The sequence below is a fragment of the Jaculus jaculus genome, chromosome 8, assembly GCF_020740685.1.
Source record: "Jaculus jaculus isolate mJacJac1 chromosome 8, mJacJac1.mat.Y.cur, whole genome shotgun sequence".
In the NCBI taxonomy this organism is placed as follows: Eukaryota; Metazoa; Chordata; class Mammalia; order Rodentia; family Dipodidae; genus Jaculus; species Jaculus jaculus.
Genome location: NC_059109.1, coordinates 54,600,233 through 54,620,474, shown reverse-complemented (window position 1 = coordinate 54,620,474; position 20,242 = coordinate 54,600,233). Strand labels below are relative to the sequence as shown.

Sequence of the window (20,242 nt, the reverse complement as noted above, 5' to 3'; positions counted from 1 at the left end):
GCTCTCAAATAACCACAAATAAAAATTAAAAAATAAATATATTTTGATTTGCTAAAAATAAATATGTAGTTCTTTTTTCATTGAAAATTTCCATAATTGTAAAGAATATCCCATGGCAATTCCCTCTCTCCCCCGTAAAATATATATTTTTAAAAACATAATAGGCAATTCCAGGTCAGCCTGGGCTACAGTGAGACCCTACCTCAAAAAACCAGTAACTAAATAAACAAAGTAATTTTTGGGTGTGCCTCACGGAAATTACAGTATCTAGCTAAGATGAAGGAGTTTTAAGTAGCTAGCCTCATTTTAAAAAATATTTTTATATTTATTTGAGAGAGAGAATATGGGCAAGCCAGGGTCTCTCGCCACTGCAAACAAATTCCAGATGTGTGCACCAGATGCATTTAGCTTTGTATGGGTACTAGGCAATTGAATTCAGGTCATTCAGCCCTCATATTTTGTTTTTGGCATTTAAAAATATTTATTTATTTATTTATTTACTTACTTACTTACTTTGGGAGAGAATGGGTACACGAGGGCCTGTGGCTGCTGCAGACAAACTCCAGATGCATGTGCCACTTTATGTGGGTACTGAGGAATTGAACCTGAGTCCTTTGGCTTTGCTGGCAAGCACCTTAACCACTAAGCCATTTTTTCAGCCCTGTTCTTAATATTTATCCAGGATGTGTTTGTGTATTATAAGGGTTTGGGGAAAGAACCAAGTAACCCCTTGTGTACTAAGAACTTGTTCTACCCCTGAACCACTCTTGAGCCTACGAATCTGGCTTAAGAGTGTCGTGTATGTAAGATTGGAGTAACAAAATGATCCAGCCATTCTTTTGCACTTACATGGTTGTTTCACGCCTTTGATTACACACATTCAAGACGTGAATGAATTTCTATCAACTACATTATGTGGTTAAACATAATTTTGGCATGGGTATAGACATTCGTGTTATACATTTTTCTCTAGTGTTCTTTTGGTGCTGTTTTATAATTAAGATATAATATTTCATAGGGCTGAAGAGATGGCTGCATGGTATAAGGTACTTCATTGCAAAGGCTGAAAGTCCAGGTTTGGTTCCCTAGGACCCATGTAAAGCCAGATACGCAAAAGAATGCATGTGTCTGGCGTTCCTGTGCTGCAGCGCGAGGCCCCACTTTGCCCATATGCTATCTTAGTCTCTCTCCTCTCTAAAATAAGCAAATACATGTGTTTTAAAAAGCTGTATTACTACAAAAATTGCTAGGAAAGTTGTTTTGGAGTTTGTGTATGTAAACATGGGAACACATGTGTATATTCACACAGAGCACAATGCCCTCCACTTAATGTTAGTTTCTTATTTCTTATTCCCTTAGAGATTTGACTTGTATATTATATTACATACATACATATATTTGTGGTTTTTTCTTGAGGTAGGGTATCACTCTCTAGCCCAGGCTGACCTTGAATTCACTATGTACTTTCAGGTGGTCTTGAACTCAGAGGTCCTCCTCCCTCTACCTCTTGAGTGCTGGGATTAAAGGCATGTGCCACTATCCCAGGGCCAATTTTTTTTTAAGCTAGAGAGGGAGAGAATTGGCATGCCAGGGCCTCCAGCCACTGTAATCAAATTTCATATGCATGCATCACCTTGTGCATCTGGCCTTTGTGGGACCGGGAGAGTGAGACATGGATCCTTAGTCTTCACAGGCAAGTGCCTTAACTGCTATGCCATTTCTCCAGTCCTGGCCAGTATTTTATTTTATTTTATTTATATTCCCTCCTTTACCCTACTTTTCCCTTCACAAATCCAACCTCCATCATATCCCTTCTTCCTCAATTTTTTTAATTTTTATATTTAATATTTCATTTATTTATTTTACTTAGTGAGAGAGAGAGTGGGTGCGCCAGGGTCTCCAGTTGCTGTAAATACACTCCAGACACATGCGCCACTTTGACGTCTGCTTACATGGTTACTGGAGAATTGGACCAGGGTCCTTCTTTTACGAGGTTCTTGTGTAGGTAGTACCAGGCACTGCCACTGCAAGGTCAAGGGTATCCGTACCATTTTGTGTCTAGAAGATTGCATTGTAAGCAATCCTACCCTTCCTCTAGTTCTTACATTGTTTCCGCCACCACTTCCACCTCTTATGAAATGGACCCTGAGCCTTGGAAGGTGTGAGAGATGTCTCAGTGCTGGACATTCCACTTTGGTTTCTTTTCAGCTCTTTAATGGTGCTAATTTTTTTCTCTAACTTTTCTATTGACAGCTTTCGTAAGGATAGACAATAAACTGATAATTCCGACCTCCACTTCCATTTTCCCCCTCTCAAATCTACCTACTCTTGATTGCCATCCTTCCAATTAGTCTCCTTTCTATTTTGATGTCATCATCATTTCCTCCTATTATGAGGGTCTTGTATAAGTAGTGCCTATTATGAGGGTCTTGTATAAGTAGTGACAGGCACTGTGAGGTCATGGATATGTGGGCCATTTTTTGTCTGGAAGATTACATTGTAAGCAGTCCTATCCTTCCTTTGGCTCTTACATTATTATTTTTGTTTTTGTTTGTTTTTCAAGGTAGGGTCTCACTGTAGTTCAGGCTGATCTGGAATTCACTAGGTAGTCTCAGGGTGGCATCAAACTCACAGCGATCCCCCTACCTCTGCCTCCTGAGTGCTGGGATTAAAGGTGTGCGCCACCACGCCCGGCGGCTCTTACATTCTTTCTGTCACTTCTTTCAAAATGGACCATGAGCCTTGGAAGGTGTAATAGAAATGTCTCAGTGCTAAACACTCCACTGTTTCTTCTTAGCACTATGGTGACTTTTGACTCACCGTAGTAGTCTCTGCCATCTAAAAAGAGAAGCTTCTCTAACCAAAAGTGAGAATAGCTTTAATAGATGGATGTAAACATTTTAAAAAGTGCTAAGAGGACAGTCTGGTGGGCATAATATATACATTTGTCCAGACAACAGAGGCATTACTCCTGTAGGGCTCATGACCTCCTCCACGATAGGCTTTTGATTAGATTCTCAGTACCAGACATGTATTCCCTCCTGTGGAGTGGGCCTCCAGCCCAATTAGAGAGTGGTTGTTTTCCCTCATAATAGACATGCCGCTATTGCACCACTTGGCTCATCTGACCTGACTAGCCAATCTTAGGGCAAACCATGTCCACTGTTGTTTATCACTGCTGATGATCTCTCTCTCCCATAGGTCTGCAGGCAGCATAGCTTTTTCCACCTTGATTACTCAGTGACCTGCTGCCCAAGCATGAGTATTCTTCAGTAATAGGGTCTCATCATCTAATACTGGTGGGAAACCAAGAGTCTCAGCAATGGCCTGTAATGTTGTGGGGACATCAGGGACCTCCCTGGCCAGCAAGTCACTGGAAGATATCCCATCCCTGGCACTGAAAGTTTTCTAGTAACAATCTGGCTTATTCATAACATTTATTTTTATGAGGTAGGGTCTTGCTGTAGGCCAGGCTGACCTGGATTTCACTATGTAGTCTCAGAGTGGCCTTGAACTCACAGAGTTCCTCCTACCTCTGCCTCCCAAATGTTGGGATTAAAGGTATATGTCACCACACCTGGATTTATTTTAAATTTTGATTAGCCCTTTTCCCAACCTTTCCTGTACTCAGTCCCTTCCCCTGACCTCACTTAGGCCATTGCATCCCCAGGGATGTTCCTCTGCTTACATATATACACTGCCATCCCCTTCAGGCCTCCCCTCTTCTCCTTCCTTTATAGCCCCTTTCAAGCTTACTGGCCTCTGCTACCGATTTTTACTCCAACTCACATACAAGTAGTTAGGATCCAGATATGAGAGAGAACATGTGGCATTTGGCTTTCTGGGCCTCAGCTACCTCATTTAGTACAATCCTTTTTTTTTTAAATCAAGAGATATTTTTAGATAATTTTATTACAAATTGGGCAAATTTGGTCTTACAGTTGAATTTTAATAACCTTTGTTTGCTATCTTTCTCTTACAGTTTTACATGTGGCACTCATAAAAAATGAAGCTGAGAACAAGGAAATCTTCTCAGCAATCAAGTCAAATCCAAACGCAGCGCACTGCCAGAGCAAAAAGGAAATACTCAGAGGTTGATGATAGCCTGCCTGCAGGAGGAGAAAAACCATCAAAAAATGAAACTGGCTTATTGTCTTCAATTAAAAAATTCATTAAAGGAAGCACACCCAAGGTAATGGTTTTTCCTCACAAGAACTTTTTTTTTTTTTTTTGGTTTTTCGAGGTAGGGTTTCACTGTAGTCCAGGCTGACCTGGAATTCTCTATGTAGTCTGTGGGTGGTGGCCTTGAACTCCCAGCGATCTTCCTGCCTCTCTGCCTCCCAAGTGCTGTGATTAAAGGCGTGCACCACCATACCTGGCTTCCATCTCTCTTACACAAGTAAATCGATAATAGAAATAAAAAAGCCACTGAAATCAAAATAAATTTTATATATCATCCACCTTATTGGATATGTGAATTGTTTAATGAGAATGGGCATCTTAAAATATAGCCTGCCAGTTTGTAATGATGATAATCTTTGAAGCAGGCAATGTTGAGTGTTTACTGTCCCAGTTGTTGGTGAGGTTAAGGTGGGAGATGGCCTGGGCAACATAAGACTTGTATCTTTAGTTAGGTATATTATCCACACTTCTTGTTCCTTTGACAAGTTACCTGGCAAGCAATTTGGGGGAGGAAAGGCGTCTTTAATCTTACAGTTTGAACAGATGCAATCCACCATGGTGGCAGCATTCTGAAAGCTGAGAGTGATGAGTGCTGGTGCTAAACTAGATTCTTTTCTTTTTATTCAGTTTGGGACACCAGCCCATGGAATGGTGCCTACTGCCCCAGCTCAACTAATTTAGAAAATCCCTCACACACATGTCTAAGGCTTTGTCTCTTGGGTGATTCTAGATCCTGTAAAAGGGAAGAGGAAGAGCAGGACATGGCATCACTTTAATCCCAGCCAGCTCTGTCAACAAATATAGCAAGATCCTTTTTCAAAATCAAATTAAAACACAAGGGCTGGGTCTTAGTGGTTAAGGTGCATGTCTACAAAGCCTAAGGACCCAGGTTTGATTCTCTAGATTCCACATAAGCCAGATGCACAAGGTGCCACATATGTTTGTTTGTTTGCAGTGGCTAGAGGCCCTGGTGTGCCCATTCCCACTCTCTATACCCCCTCCCATCTCTAATAAGTAAATAAAAATAAATCTTAAAAAATGCATATCAGGGCTGGATAAATGGCTTAGTAGCTAAGGTACTTGACTGCAAAGCCTGAGGACCGATTTCCCAGTACCCTTGTAAAGGCAAGTTTATAAGATGGTACATGCTTGTGGTATTTGTTTGCAGTGGCTAGAGGTCCTGCTGTGCCCATTGTCTGTCTGTTTTTGCCTCTCTCTTATATAAATAAATAAATAGTAAAGTAAGCAATAAAGAAAAAACATAACAAAATTTAGGCGTTGCATGCCTTTAATCCCAAACTGGGGAGGTTGAGGGATGAGAATCATCATGAGTTCATGGCTACCTTGGGCTACTGAGTGAGGTTCAGGTCAGCTTGGGCTAGAATGAGATCCTGGATAAAGACACAAAAGTAAGGAGATACCTATCCCTGGGTGGCTGTATCATTTCACTTAAATGTGAGGAATTAAGTCAAGGTCTGTTTTATAGCATAATGACTACAGTTAATAATATAAGAAAATTGCTTAGTACTTTAAGTGTTCTTCATTACAAAACAATGATAGGCAACTGAGATACTGTGTATATTGGTGGTACATGCCTATAATCTTAGCTCTCGGGTGGCCAGTACAGGAAGATCAGAAGTGTGGGGTCATACTTGGCTACATAGCCAGTTCAAAGACAGCCTGAGTTGTCTTCTGTAGATCTTGTCTCACTTTGGGTGGTGGTATGCATCTTGTAGTCCCCTTTAGGTGGGAAAACGGAGGTAGAAGGCTGACGTAGCCTAGTGCTACACCATGAATTCCAGGTGAGCCTGTGCTAGAGTGAGATTCTGCCTCAAAAGCTCATGTCTCAAGCCAGGAGCGATGGTGCACACCTTTAATTCCAGCACTGGGAAGGCAGAGGTAGGAGGATCTCCTGCAGTTTGAGGCCACTGTGAGACTACATTGTGAGTTCTAGGTTAGCCTGGGCTAATGTGAAACCCTACCTCAAAACAAAATCAAAACAAACAAAACACATGTCTCGCTGGGCATGATGGCACACACCTTTAATCCCAGCACTCGGAAGGCAGAGGTAGAAGAATTCACCACAAGATTTTTGCCTCCCTGAGACTAAATAGTGAATTCCAGGTCAGCCTGGGCTAGAGCCAGACACTACCTCGAAATACCAAAAACAAAACAACAACAAAAAAAACCTGTCTCAATCTTTCTCCTCAATAATAAAAAGTATTGTATATATTTGTTAATTTTTTTTATATTTCATTTATTTACTAGAGAGAGATAATGGGCTTCTAGCCACTGTAAACAAACTCCGCATTCATCACCTTGTGCATCTGGCTTACATGGGTACTGAAAAATTGGACCTGGGTTCTAAGCTTCCCAGACAAGCATCTTAACCACTAAGCCATCTCTCCAGCCAGTACTGCATATTTTTTTCAGTTTTTTTTATTAACAACTTTCATGGTTATAAAAAATATCCCATGGTAATGTCCTTCTTCCCCCCACTTTCCCCTTTGAAACTCCATTCTCCATCATATCCCCTCCCCCTCTCCATCAGTCTCTTATTTTATTTTATTTTTAGTTAGGAGGATTGCTATGAGTTTAGGCCACTCTAAGACTACATAGTAAATTCCAAGTCACCCTGACTAGAGTGAAATCCTACCTGGAAAAAAACAAACAAACAAAAAAAGAAACTTTTTATTGACAACCTTCATACGTATATACTGTATGCATTGATCATAATCCCTTCCTACCACCCTCCATTTTCTTTCCTTGAAAACAAGATTGCTCTTTTCTGCCTGGTGTGCATTTGTCTATTTTCAGTATTTGTTGCTATTTCTTCTTCTTTTTAAAAAAAAATCTCTTTTCTTAGCTGGTGTATTAGTGCATGTCTTTAATACCAGCACTTAGGAGGTAAAGGTAGGAAGATCACCCTGAGTTCTCTAGGTCAGCCTAGGACTACAGAGTAAGATCCTACCTTAAAGAAAAATAAGTTTTTTTCCTTTCATTTTGCCTTCTCTTTCTCTTAAAGATATAATTTATTCTGTTTATTCACTCTTCTTTAAACTTATTGACAACCCTCTGTACATACATACAATGTATCTTGATCATAATCCTCTCCCACCACTCACCTTGGTTTCCTCTCCCCAATGTCCTCTCCACTCTATCCCCTTCTTTTTTCAATCTAGTCCATCTTTGTTTTTTCTTTTTTGACGTAGGGTCTCTCTCTAGCCCAGGCTGACTTGGCATTCACTATGAATTCTCAGACTGGCCTCAAACCTACAGTGATCTTCCTACCTCTGCCTCTCAAGTGCTGGGAAGGAGTGTGCCACTATGCCTATCCCTGTTTGATACGTCTTCTCTCTCTCTCTCTCTTTCTCTCTCTCTCTCTCTCTCTTTCTTTTTTGTTAGTCCTCATATACAGGCCTTATGAAGGTAACTTCAGCCACTGTGCAGTCACGAATGTAATGGCTACTTTGTGTCTGGAAGACAGTATTCTAAAACACTCCTCTGTCCTTTTACTCTTAGTCTCTGGCACCTCTTCTACAATGGTCCCTGAGCCATGTTTTTTTATTTCATTGTGATTTCACCCTGAGGTAACATCTAAGCTGCTCCTACCTCCTACATGTTGATGTCCAAGTTCTCTCTGGAGGTCCTAATCATTGTTTTGTGTTAGTGCTTTGGTTACAAACGTTACAGGAATATTTAGTGATCTGCCCCAGCATACTCTTGTAGCACCTGTAGAATCCATGTTTTTTCCTAGTAAGCTTTGTTATTCCTAGGGTTTTCAGAACTAGGTTTGAGGAATGAATGTAATGATAGCAGCTCTTCCTCTAGGGGAGGCTGAAGCTTAGTGTAGTTTAAACTTTGTTGCATTCTCTTCTCCAAGTACTTTATAAAGAGAGACCTTTTAATTTTTCTTAATGGAGATTCCCATGTTTAACGTATGCTTTCTGTTATCACTTAAAACTATAGGGGACTAATAGTAAAAATTTGAATTTTCTTGTGTATACTAAGGCATTGTTTTATGTTGTACTGTCATAATATTTTGATGGAGCTACTTCAAATTAGATAAATTATTAAGTAAAAGTAAAATTCTGTGTTGAATGGTAATTATTTATTTATGAGAAAGAGAATGGGAAGAACCCAAATGAACTCCAGACACATGCACCACTTTATGCACCAGTTTTTTTGTTTGTTAGTCTTTATTTTTATTTATTTGAGAGTGACAGACAGAGAGAGAAAGATGCAGATGGAGAGAGAATGGGCACACCAGGGCCTCCAGCCACTGCAGATGAGCTCCAGATCCATGCACTCTCTTGTACATCTGTTCTGGGGAATTAAGCCTCGAACCAGGATCCTTAGGCTTCAAAAGCAAGCGCTTAAATGCTAAGCTGTCCCTTCATCTGGTTTTCATGGGTAATGGGGAATCAAACCTGGGCCTTCAAGCTTTGGAAAGCAAGTACTTTTAACCACTGAGTTATCCCTCTGGCCCTTGAATGATAATTTTAGTAATACATTTTGTTCTTTTTGATCCAAAAATGAAATTATAATGTCATTTATAATACCAAGGTTACATTTTAAAACTGCTATAAAAGTAATCTACTTTTAGAAATTGAGAGGAAAAATTTAGTGTATAAATTAAATACAGTGAAAAGATTTGAAAATCTATTATTTACCAAGTGACTTCAGGTAGTAACATTAAAACCGCATGGAATTTAAGGGCACTTAAGAAAATGACTCATGCATTTATGACTCTAGAAAGTGTTGCAAGTGAGAAAAATGGATGTATAGAGTAAAATATATCTGGCTAGTACTTGGAAGTATGTTATTTTAGCCAGTCATAGTACTACAGAAATAGTATATAAAGTGGACACGAGAATTGCTAATAAGGCAGCTAATAGTTTTGCTTATTAATTTAGGCATTTAGCTAATTGAGACCAGCAGTGGCAGCTTTTGTATGTTGATAGTGTGTGGTTGTCAGCAGATTCAGTGGAGATCCTACTCCCACCCTGAGTACTCAAGGAAGTGATCTTTGTTCTTTAGTTCTAAAAATAACAATCCTGGTGAAAATTTAATGTAGTATTTCCGTACCATGGAAAATTTAAGGGAAGCTTGAGAGAATCTGAATTTTGGGAATGCTGTAATTGTATAGAGTAATTGCATTAATACTTTCGGAGCACTGTCAGTTTTATTATTTTGATTGCATTTTGGTATTAATTGCATTCCCCCCCCCCAAGAAATGTAAAAGGAGAATTATATATTCTATTTTTCATTTAAAAATATAACATAAGGCCAGGCGTGATGGTGCACGCCTTTAATCCCAGCACTTAGGAGGCAGAGGTAGGAGGATCATCATGAGTTTGAGGCGACCCGGAGACTACATAGTGAATTCCAGGTCAGCCTGGGCTAGAGTGAGACCCTACCTTGAAAAACAAAAACAAAAAAATTAATCTATAAGGTAGACTAATGCTTAGTGCATGTTTTTTCCTCTTGTATCTTAAGGAAGAGAGAGAAAATCCTTCGAAACGGAGTAGAATTGAACGTGATATAGATAATAATTTGATCACATCAACACCAAGAGCAGGAGAAAAGCCCAACAAACAGTTATCTCGAGTAAGACGGAAAAGTCAAGTAAATGGAGGTTTGTTCATGTTTAGATAATATTTTCATTTTAGATACTCATAAACATCTTTCCTCTTATCTGACATATTCATGTTTTACAAACTCTATTGAAACCAGGCACATGCCTATAGTTTCAGTACTTGGGGGTGGTGGCATGGGTGTAAGAGGCAGGAGCATCAAGAGCTCAAAGCCAGCTACCACAACATACAAGACCCTGTCTGAAAATAGATAGAGCTGGGCGTGGTGGTGCACATCTTTAATTCCAGCATTTGGGAGTCAGAGGAGGATCACCTTGAGACTACATAGTAAATTTCAGTTCGGCCTGGGCTAGAGTGAAACCCTGCCTTAAAATAAAATAAAATTTTACATATATATATATATATATATATATATATATATATATATATATACACACATATATATATATGTTTATAGTAAGCAAATTTTGTTTCAGTTTTAATCTATTATATATAGAATATTAAAGGATGAAGTGAAAGAAAAATCTTTATAATTTTTTTACTTTGAATTGAAGTAAGTAAAGGTAGAATAAGATTTATACTAATTAGCATAAAATGTACATGGATTGGGGCTGGGGAAATGTAGGGTGCTTTTATAACATGCTACCGGTGAAAGAAAGAAAATGTAGATCAACATTTTGATATCTAATAGACTCATTTCTTAAAGCAGTAAGAACTGACCTTAGATGAAATGTGTACAAAGATTTGTTTCAGGGTCAAAAGCATAGTGGTTACTTGTATCACTTCAACTAGTTCTCAACTGTGGTTGGTTTTGTTACTGTAGGACATTGGTGTGTATCCAGAAACCATGAGAATTTTTACAAGCTATTGAGGGCCTTATAGTGACCATCTAGCCAAGGAATGTGTTAGGGGGCACTAAACTTTAAATAATGCACAGGATAGCCCTTCTTGGCAAAGAATAAAGAATGAATTATCTAGGCAGAGTGTCCGTAGTACTAGTTGTTGATCATTACCTTACTGTATAACTGAAAAGCTGAGAGCTGGTGCATATTTGTAGTTCTAGCACTTAAGAGGTTGGTCACAAGGATCAGGAATTAGAGGCCATATCTCAAAACAATAAGCCAAACAGAAAGGGTAATCTTTTTTTTCCCAGTGAGGTGGGGTTTCTCTCTACTTCAGGCTGGCTTGGAATTTATTATGTAGTCTCAGGCTGGCCTTGAACTGATGACGATCCTCTTACCACGCCCAGCTTAAGAACAATTTTAAAGGGCATTAAGTATCACAGCAGTAACAATTTTTTCCTTACTCCCCAGAGTGGTTAATGTATCTTTATTGTTTAAAATGAATGATATGGAGAAAAAGGAGATAAAGAAGGAAGAAACAAGCTTAGAAAGCTATTCAAAGAAAAGAAAGAATATGGTAGATTCAAAGAAATTTGTAGAGGACCAAAGGAGGAGAAATTTAAATTTTGATTTAATTTTTTCTCAAATATCTGAAAATTTTTACTTATAAGAAAGTTAAAACAAATTTGCTTATTCTTCCCAACCACTATGAAATAGTATTTTGATACCCTTAAGCTAGGGATTGAATACTAGGTGAGAATATACCCATCCAGGATGGTCAGTCCCACCATCGGCAGGGTTTTTATAGTTTTGGTTATTTTGTTGTTTGACAGGTAGGGTTTCACTCAGGCCTAGCTGACCTGCAATCTGCATTGTAGCCCAGAATGGCCTTGAAATCACAGTGATCCTCTTAACCACTCTACCACAACCTGTTTCGCATTGGCAGTTTTTGGCCCCACTACATAGGATCTTGTGCTTTGTAATAGAGTGGTATTACTTCTATTCCTATATCTGCCATTTACTGGAAATAGATGTAAGTGAACACTTTATGAAGTAAGCAATAGTAAAATAAAAATAAAAATATTGCCTTTGCATTTTTTGGTATTTGTAACTTGTTTGCTTGCTTACAAAGTATTTTCTTCATTTTCTCTTGTACTCTCTTGATTTGAAGCCTTTTAGTCTAACTTTAGATGTGAATCCACTTTGAAACAACTGGGTAAATGTTAGCATGTATAGAGCATTATAGTATATTAAAATACTTTGATTTACAAGTGATTTTACCTCAGGATTTCTCTAATAAGCACTTTTGATACTAATGTTAGTTTTATGAAATATTTTTATGAGAAAAAAGTTGATTTTGGTTAATTATTTATAGCACATATCAAAGTCTTTTCTAGATCATGACTTTTCCCTCCTATTTCTTAGAAGCTGGTAGTTATGAAATTACAAATCAACATATAAAGCAAAATGGGAAATTAGAAGATAACCCTTCCTCTGGTAGTCCTCCAAGGACAACATTACTGGGGACTATATTTTCTCCGGTCTTCAACTTTTTTTCACCAGCAAACAAAAATGGTAAGTATAATTCATTTCTATATGGTTAAACATATACTGTAATTTGGATTTTAAAAATTTACTTTTTCTGATTTAAAAAAAAAATTTTTTTTTTTTTTTTTGTTTTTTTCAAGGTAGGGTTTCACTCTAGTCTAGGCTGACCTGGAATTCACTATGGAGTCTCAGGGTGGCTTCGAACTCATGACTGTCCTACTTCTGCCTCCTGAGTGCTGAGATTAAAGGCATGCGCCACCACGCCTGACTTTTTTTTTTAAATTTTAGTAGCATTTTCCATGATTATAAAAAATATCCCATGTTAATTCCCTCCCTCCCTGACTTTTTTTTTTTAATGAGAGAGAATGAATTAGTTCACCAGGGCCTCTAGTCACTGCAATTGAACTCCAGACACATGCACCACCTTGTGTCTGACCTTGTGTTTGTGTTGCCTTATGTGCCTTGCTTGCGTGGGATCTAGAAAGTTGAACTTGGGTCCTTAAGCTCGCAGACAAGCCCCTTAATCACTGTTGCAGTCAGGTTTGCATTGCTAGCAGAAATCACCTGACCACAGAGCAGCTGCTGGGAAGAAAGGCTATTTTGGCTTACAGACTTGAGATTTATGTTTTATAATGCTAACTTTGGCAATTTTTATAGGCTAGAGACGGGTAGAAATTACACATACTGTAGACCCTCTAAGGCTTGATGTTTCTTCCTTTTTTTTTTTTTTTGAGGTAGGATCTCACTCTAGCCCAGGCTAACCAGGAATTAACTATGCAGTCTCAAGGTAGCTCATGAAGAGGTTCACAGCGATCCTCCTACCTCTGCCTCCAAGTGCTAGGATTAAAGTCGTGTGCCACCATGCCTGGCCTTGATGTTTCTTTAATTAAGAAAACAGAAGGCACTGGAGATATGGCTCATGGGTTAATGGCCCTAGCTCCCAAAGCCTGATGACCCAAGTTCAATTCCCTGGTACCTATATAAAGCAGTATGCACAAAGTGATACATGTATCTGGATTTCATTTGCAGTTGGAGGAGGCTCATACTCACACTCTGTTTGCCGCCTTTTCTCTCAAAACAACTAAATAATAATATGTGCCTACTAGATAGCTCAAGGTCTGGAGTTCGATCGCAGTGGCTGAGGCCCTGGTGTACCAATTCTCTCTCTGCCTCTCTCTAAAATGAAAAATTTAATAAAAATGAAAGTGAAGAAATCTGGGCTTGGTGGTGCACACCTTCAATCCCAGCACTCCAGAGGCTGTGGTAGGAGGATTGTCCTGAGTTTAAGGCCACCCTGAGACTACATAGTGAATTCCAGGTCAGTTTGGGCTAGAGTGAGACCCTGCCTCAAAAAACAAACAAAAAAAAAAAAAAAAGTGAGAGAGACAGTGAATATAAAGTGGAAACATTTGGAGGGCAAATTGGAAGTTAAATAGAAATTCACACAATACATGTCTAAGAAGACAAAGAAATGAAAGATTCCTGTAAATAACTGAACTAGGCACACAGAGGTAGGAGGATCACCATGAGTTTGAGGCTAGCTTGAGACTGCATAGTGCATTTGACATAATCTTGTGCTAGAGCAAAAACCCTACCTTGAACCACGTCCCCTCAAAAAATTTTGAGTTAATTTGTGCCATTCTGATTTTGAGATACCACTAAATAACCAAATAAAAATGTCTAGTAAGCAATTTGTCATTTTATTAATGGCCATATAAGATATCTGGGTTTGAGCAATAGACTATACTATTGTCACATGTATATAGGTAGTAATTGAAACCAAGAGAGCAAATGAACACAAGCTGGAAAATGAGCTGCCAACAAAAGAAGATATGGGAGTGTCTGGGAGAGTTGACCTCATAGAAGCCAGAGAAAGAGAGACCCTCAAATAATTATAAAGGTAGAAGAAAAGGGAATGAACATGAAAAGACATGAGCCTGATAATTAGGTCATCATTTATTTTTGACAGAACAATTTTAGAGTAACATGTACATTTGGAAACCTAATACCATTGAAGTAGAAGAATGAAATAGATCAGAAATGGAGCAGCAAGTATAGACGGCTTTTATGAGAAGTATTAGTATGAAAGAAAATTGAAGTTGCCTAGTCTCTAGGAATAGTTTTTATTTGTGAGAACCAAGGTTATTTTGATTCCTAAAGGTGGTAAAGTCTATTGAAAATAGAGGAAAGAACAGTAATGGAGAGAGTTTCCAGAGAGTATTGACAGAGCTGGGATCAAAAGAACAGTTAAAAAAAAAAAATTGAAAGGAAAGAAGCCCTGAGGGAATATGCAGTGATATTTGGTAGTTATAATTGTTCTTTCTAGGAAGAGATGATTTCACTTACTGAGGAAGTCCTAGTGGTAGAGCCTATAAGAGGGTTAGAATGGTTGCTGTGGAGAATTCAAAAAAAGAAGATGAAACACAAGAATTCTGAAGCATGCCATGTTTAATAGATTTGTACTAGATGGTGAAATTTTGTATTCTATTGGGGTATATGGTAATTGTATAGTCATAAAAGAGCAGGATTTTATATATTTTTATTTTTTACCTATTATTGAAAAGTCAGTTATCTGGTAGCAGCAGTGAAGTAAATGCTGGTATATAGGAGAATAAAAAGTATTGAAGGGCATTATTTATTTTAGAGAGTGAGAGAGAATAGGTGCACCAGGGCATCCAGCCACTGCAAATGAACTCCAAATGCATGTGCCCCCTTGTGCATCTGGCTATGTGGGTCCTGGAGAATCAAACCGGGATCCTTTGGCTTTGGAGGCAAATGCCTTAACTGCTAAGCCGTTTCTCTAGCCTCTGGGTTTAAATTTTTGCTGCTTAATTGAAGGATTCCAGAAAGAAACAGAAAAGGAACCATTTCATAATGAAAGAACTAGATAAATTCATTGTTTTTAGAAGGGAATTTTGTTGAGAAGTTTTTAAAAAAATAACATAAAAAGAATTTAGTGATTATAATGGTTAAGTTTTATTTTATTTTAGAAAGAGAGAGATGGAGGGAGAGAGAAGTGGCACACCAGAGTCTCAGCCACTACAACTGAACTCCAGACTTTTGCCCCATCTAACCTCACCTTCGTGTGTCTGGGTCACATGGGATCTGGAGAGTTGAACATGGGTCCTTAGGCTTCACAGGCAAGTGCCTTAACTACCAAGTCATCTCTCCAGCCAATCTTGAGTTTTTTAATGAAAAGGTTCTCATAATTACATTTAGATCATTCTTGGGTTACTTCCTGTGGTTGAAAAATTACTATTGTATGCTTGAAGGATGAGGAGCTACTTGGGATATTGAACATAGATAAAATGCCTAGCACATAGTAAGTACATGCTTAGTAAAAGATACATACTTTAATGAAAGGTTCTAAATTGTGGTTGTTATTGACTATATAAGTCAGTGTTTCTAAACTATGTGAGAACTTAAGACAAACTTTGTTCATAAATACTAATGTAACTGGTAGTATAGCTACTCAAAGGTCGAGGTCAGAGGATTGAAAGCTCTAGGGCACATAGTAAGACCTTTTCTCAAAAACCACAAAAGTTAGCTGGGTGTGGTGGCACATGCCTTTAATCCCAGCACTCTGGAGGCAGAGGTAGGAGGATTGCTGTGAGTTCAAGGCCACCCTGAGACTCCATAATGAATTCCAGGTCAGCCTGTGTGAGAGTGAGACCCTACCTCAAAACAATAACAACAACAAAAGACAAAAAAAAAAAAAAAAAAAACCACAAAAGTTGGTAGGGGTGGTGGCACACACCATTAGTCCCAGAACTGGGGAGGCAGAGAAGGAGGAATTCTTTGTGTTCCAGGCCAGCCTGAGACTACAGAGTAAATTCCAGGTCAGCCTGTTCTAGAGGGATTCCCAATCAAAAAAAAAGGAAAGAGAAAAAGGAAAAGAAAAGAAAAGAAAAGTGAGGTTGCAGAGATGGTTCAGCAGTTAAAGGCACTTGCTTACATAGCCTAATGGCTCAAGTTCATTAATCCAGTATCCACATCTTGAGTTTGTTTGCAGTGGTCCTCTCTCTCTCTCTCTCACTTTCCCCCTCCTTCTCTCCCTCCTCAAAATACTTATTTTAAAAAAAAAAAAAAACCCAAAAGGATAAACTGGGCTGGGATTATTGCTCAGTGGTAGAGGGATTGCCTATCAAAACCTTTGGTTCAGTCCCCAGTAAGGCAAAAACAGAAAACAAAAGCCTGTACTGTCTTTCTTCCTTGTTCTTTAGCTTCTGTATGAATTATTAGTGTAAGTAAACTGTACATTTAGTTTTTTCTGAATATTACTGTTTTTTAAATGATTGATAGCACACTGAATAATGATTTCAGGAACATCAGGATCAGACTCCCCAGGACAGGCTGTGGAAGCAGAAGAGATAGTAAAACAGCTCGACATGGAACAGGTGGATGAAATCACTACCAGTACTACTACATCAACTAATGGAGCAGCTTATTCGAACCAAGCCGTTCAAGTGAGGCCATCAATAAATAATGGTTTAGAAGAATCTGAAGAAACAGTTAACCGTGATATCCCACCCCTTACAGGTGAAGAAAATTCAAGGCTCTATACATCTTCATGAATATAGTTTTTCTTCCTTGAAGTTAAAAAATTACATGGCTATAGAGATGGTTTATCAGCTAAGGTGCTTGCCAGCAAGCCAAAGGACTCAGGTTTGATACCCTGGGACTCTCACATAAAGCCAGATGAACAAGGTGGCACATGTGTCTGGAGTTGGTTTGCAATGGCAAAAAAAAAAAAAGGCATAACATGGAGAGAATGGATCAATGCAAAATCAGTAACCATTTCTTTCACATATCTTTCTTTATGTTTTCTTTAAAGTTTTTTAAATAAAATTTTTTATTGACAACCTCCATAAATACAGATTAGATACCAAGATAATAATCCCCTTCAAGTCCCCCCCCCCAAAAAAATTCACCATCTACTGAATCCCTTTTCCTACCAGTTTTACAGGCTAGGAATAATTTATACATTTTGAAAAAAATATAATTATACAATCCCAAGGGCATAGAGGTTATAGTCATCAAATGACAGTTGATGGAATATAGTCTTCTTCATACTTCTAGCCAACTATTTTGATGCCATCAATTTTCCCCTCCTATTATGCAGATTTTATATAGGTAGTGTCAGCCACTGTGAATGACAGTTTGTCTAGATAACAGTATTGTAAGCGGTTCTTTCCTTTCTTTGGCTCATACATTCTTTCTGCCACCTCTCCTGCAATGGTCCCTGAGCCTTGGAGGGTGTGATAGAGATGTCTCATTTAGTGCTGAACACTCCTTTGTCACTACTCAGCACTTTGGTGAGTCACCCCCAGTGGTCACCGCCATCTGAAATGAGAAGTTTCTGTAACCAAAAGTGAAAGTATCAGCTGGGCGTAGCGGCACACTCCTTTAATCCCAGAACTCGGGAGGCAGAGGTTAGGAGGATTGCCGTGAGTTTGAGGCCACCCTGAGACTACATAGTTAATTCCAGGTCAGTCTGGGCCAGAGTGAGACCCTACCTCAACCCCCCCCCCCCGAAAAGTGAGAGTATCATTAATATGGGCATAAACATAAGTATTTGGAGGGCAGTTTGATGGTCCATTTAACCAGTCAACAAGTAGTAGTTTTCCCTCTAGGGCTTATGATCTCCCAGATATAGGTTTCCCAGTTTAGGTTTTCAGTACCAGGCAATAATTACTTCAAGTGGGTCTTAAATCCAATCCAGAAAGCAATTGATTTTTTTTCCCCCTTTCATTTCTTTTGATTCCCTTTTCTTTTGGCTTTTCGAGGTAGGGTATCACTCTAGCTCAGGCTGACCTGGAATTCACTATATCTCAGGGTGGCCTTGAACTCATGACAGTCTTCCTACCTCTGCATTCTGAGTGCTGGGATTAAAGACATGCACCACTATGTCTGCTTCCCCCTTTTTTTTCTTTTTTTTTTTCAGTGTTTTTATTTTTTAAATTTTTTTAAAATTTATTTATTTATTTATTTGAGAGCGACAGACACAGAGAGAAAGACAGATAGAGGGAGAGAGAGAGAATGGGCGCGCCAGGGCTTCCAGCCACTGCAAACGAACTCCAGACGCATGTGTCCCCTTGTGCATCTGGCTAACGTGGGACCTGGGGAACCGAGCCTTGAACCAGGGTCTTTAGGCTTCACAGGCAAGCGCTTAACCGCTAAGCCATCTCTCCAGCCCCTTTTTTTCTTTTTTTAAAACTTACTTTATTTAATTATTTGAGAGAGAGAGGGAGAGAAACAGGTAGAGAGAGAGAGAGAGACAGACAGAGAATGGGTACACTAGGGCCTCCAGCCACTACAAACGAACGCCAAATGCTTGTGCCCTCTTGTGCACCTAGGTTACATGGATCCTGGGGAATCAAACCTGGGTCCTTTGGCTTTGCAAGGAAGTGCCTAACCACTAAGCTATCTCTCCAGCCCCTCCCTTTTCTTTTTTTGGTTTTCCAAGGGGTAGGGTCTTGATCTAGCCCAGGCTGGTCTGGAATTTACTCTGTAGTCTTAGGCTGACTTCAAACTCACAACAATCCTTCTACCTCAGCCTCCCAAATGCCGGGATTAAAGGTATGCACCACCATGCCCGGCAAGTATTATCTTCTAATAATAAGTAATACATTTTCTCTTAGCTAGTGAGTGTCTCATTTCTGTTTGCCATGATGTAGTTTGCTGTTTTGTCAGTAGAGGTAATTTTTCCCTTGACATTTATAGGTAGATCTCTGTGTTCTGTAAATTTGCTCCTTTTTCTTTTTGTTGGTTTGCAAAGGAGAGACAGAATGGGCGCTCCAGGACCTCTAGCTACTGCAAACAAACTCCAGATGCATGCACCACTTGGTGCATCTGGCTTTACATGCATGGTAGGAAATCAAATGCGGGTTGTTGTTAGGCATTGCAGGCAAGAGTCTTAATACTGAGCTATCTCTCAAGCCCAGTTATTAGTGTCTTGGCCTAAAATATTAACCCAGGACTACAAAATATTGTATTTTAACAGTAAAGATACGTATTTTCACCTGTGGGGAATTTTGCATAACATTTTATTCTTTATTATATAGCACCAGTGACTCCAGAAAGTGGTTATTCATCAGCCCATGCAGAGGCCACCTATGAGGAAGACTGGGAAGTATTTGACCCGTGAGTTGTTTATCTCATTATCAAAAGTTTCTGTTTTTCATGAACACTTTTTCAGTTTCTTGTTGTTACAAAAAAACAGTTTTCATTCAGTAGAAACCTTTCTTTAAATGCTGAATTTTTACTTTACCAGGCTAACAATATGCACCAATATACTCTTACAATGTTGGTTAGTGAGCTACACAAGAGTATTCTGCAGTATTTACTGTCTGTATTCTCTTAAGTAGTGTGTTTGGCTTTTTTTTTTTTTTAATGTCGCTATTCCTTGCACTATTTTTGGTGTCTATTCCAAGAGGATTTTTTAAAATCAGGATTTATTTGTTTTTTATTTTTATTTTTTTTGTGTGTTTTTGAGGTAGTGTCTCACTTTATCCCAGGCTGACGTGGAATTCACTATGTAGTTTCAGGGTGGCCTCGAACTCACAGCAGTCCTCCTACCCCTGCCTCCTGAGTGCTGGGATTTAAGGCATGCGCCACCACACCTGGCTAAAAAAAAAAAAATAGGATTTAATTTTTAAGTTTTTATTTATTTATTTTAGAGAGGCAGGTAGAGAGAAAAAGAGAGAATGGGGTGCACTAAGGCCTTCAGCCACTGCAAATGAACTCCAGGTGCATGTGCCACATTGTGCATCTGGGTTCTGTGGGTCTGGGGAATTGAACCTGGTTACTTTAGTTTTGCAGGTAAGCACCTTAACTGCTAAGCCTAGGCTGACCTGGAATTCACTATGTAGTTTTAAGGTGGCCTCAAACTCATGGAGATCCTCCTACCTCTGCATCTGGAGTACTGGGATTTAAGGCATACATGACCACATCCTGCTCAAATTAGAATATTTTAACTTAAAGATTTTATGTTTGTTTGTTTATTATTGATTTTTAATTTTTATTTATTTGAGTGCTACAAAGAGAGAGAGAGAGAGAGAGAGAGAGAGAGAA

At 38.9% G+C, this 20,242-nt stretch overlaps 1 protein-coding gene across 2 annotated transcripts in view; it reads left to right on the top strand.

The window, feature by feature from the left end:
• The window catches only part of Ctdspl2 (CTD small phosphatase like 2), an 86,769-nt gene that overhangs the window by 34,672 nt on the left and 31,855 nt on the right, over positions 1-20,242 (top strand). Inside the window, exons 2-6 of one of the 2 annotated variants that reach the window (XM_004660872.2) lie at positions 3,983-4,192; positions 9,682-9,820; positions 12,050-12,196; positions 16,493-16,708; positions 19,234-19,312. In XM_004660872.2, coding sequence (XP_004660929.1) covers positions 4,007-4,192; positions 9,682-9,820; positions 12,050-12,196; positions 16,493-16,708; positions 19,234-19,312 — 767 coding nt within the window. In that variant the 5' untranslated portion in view covers positions 3,983-4,006. Of the gene's footprint in view, positions 1-3,982; positions 4,193-9,681; positions 9,821-12,046; positions 12,197-16,492; positions 16,709-19,233; positions 19,313-20,242 lie in introns of both variants that reach the window. The other variant, XM_004660870.3, reaches the window with a different exon arrangement.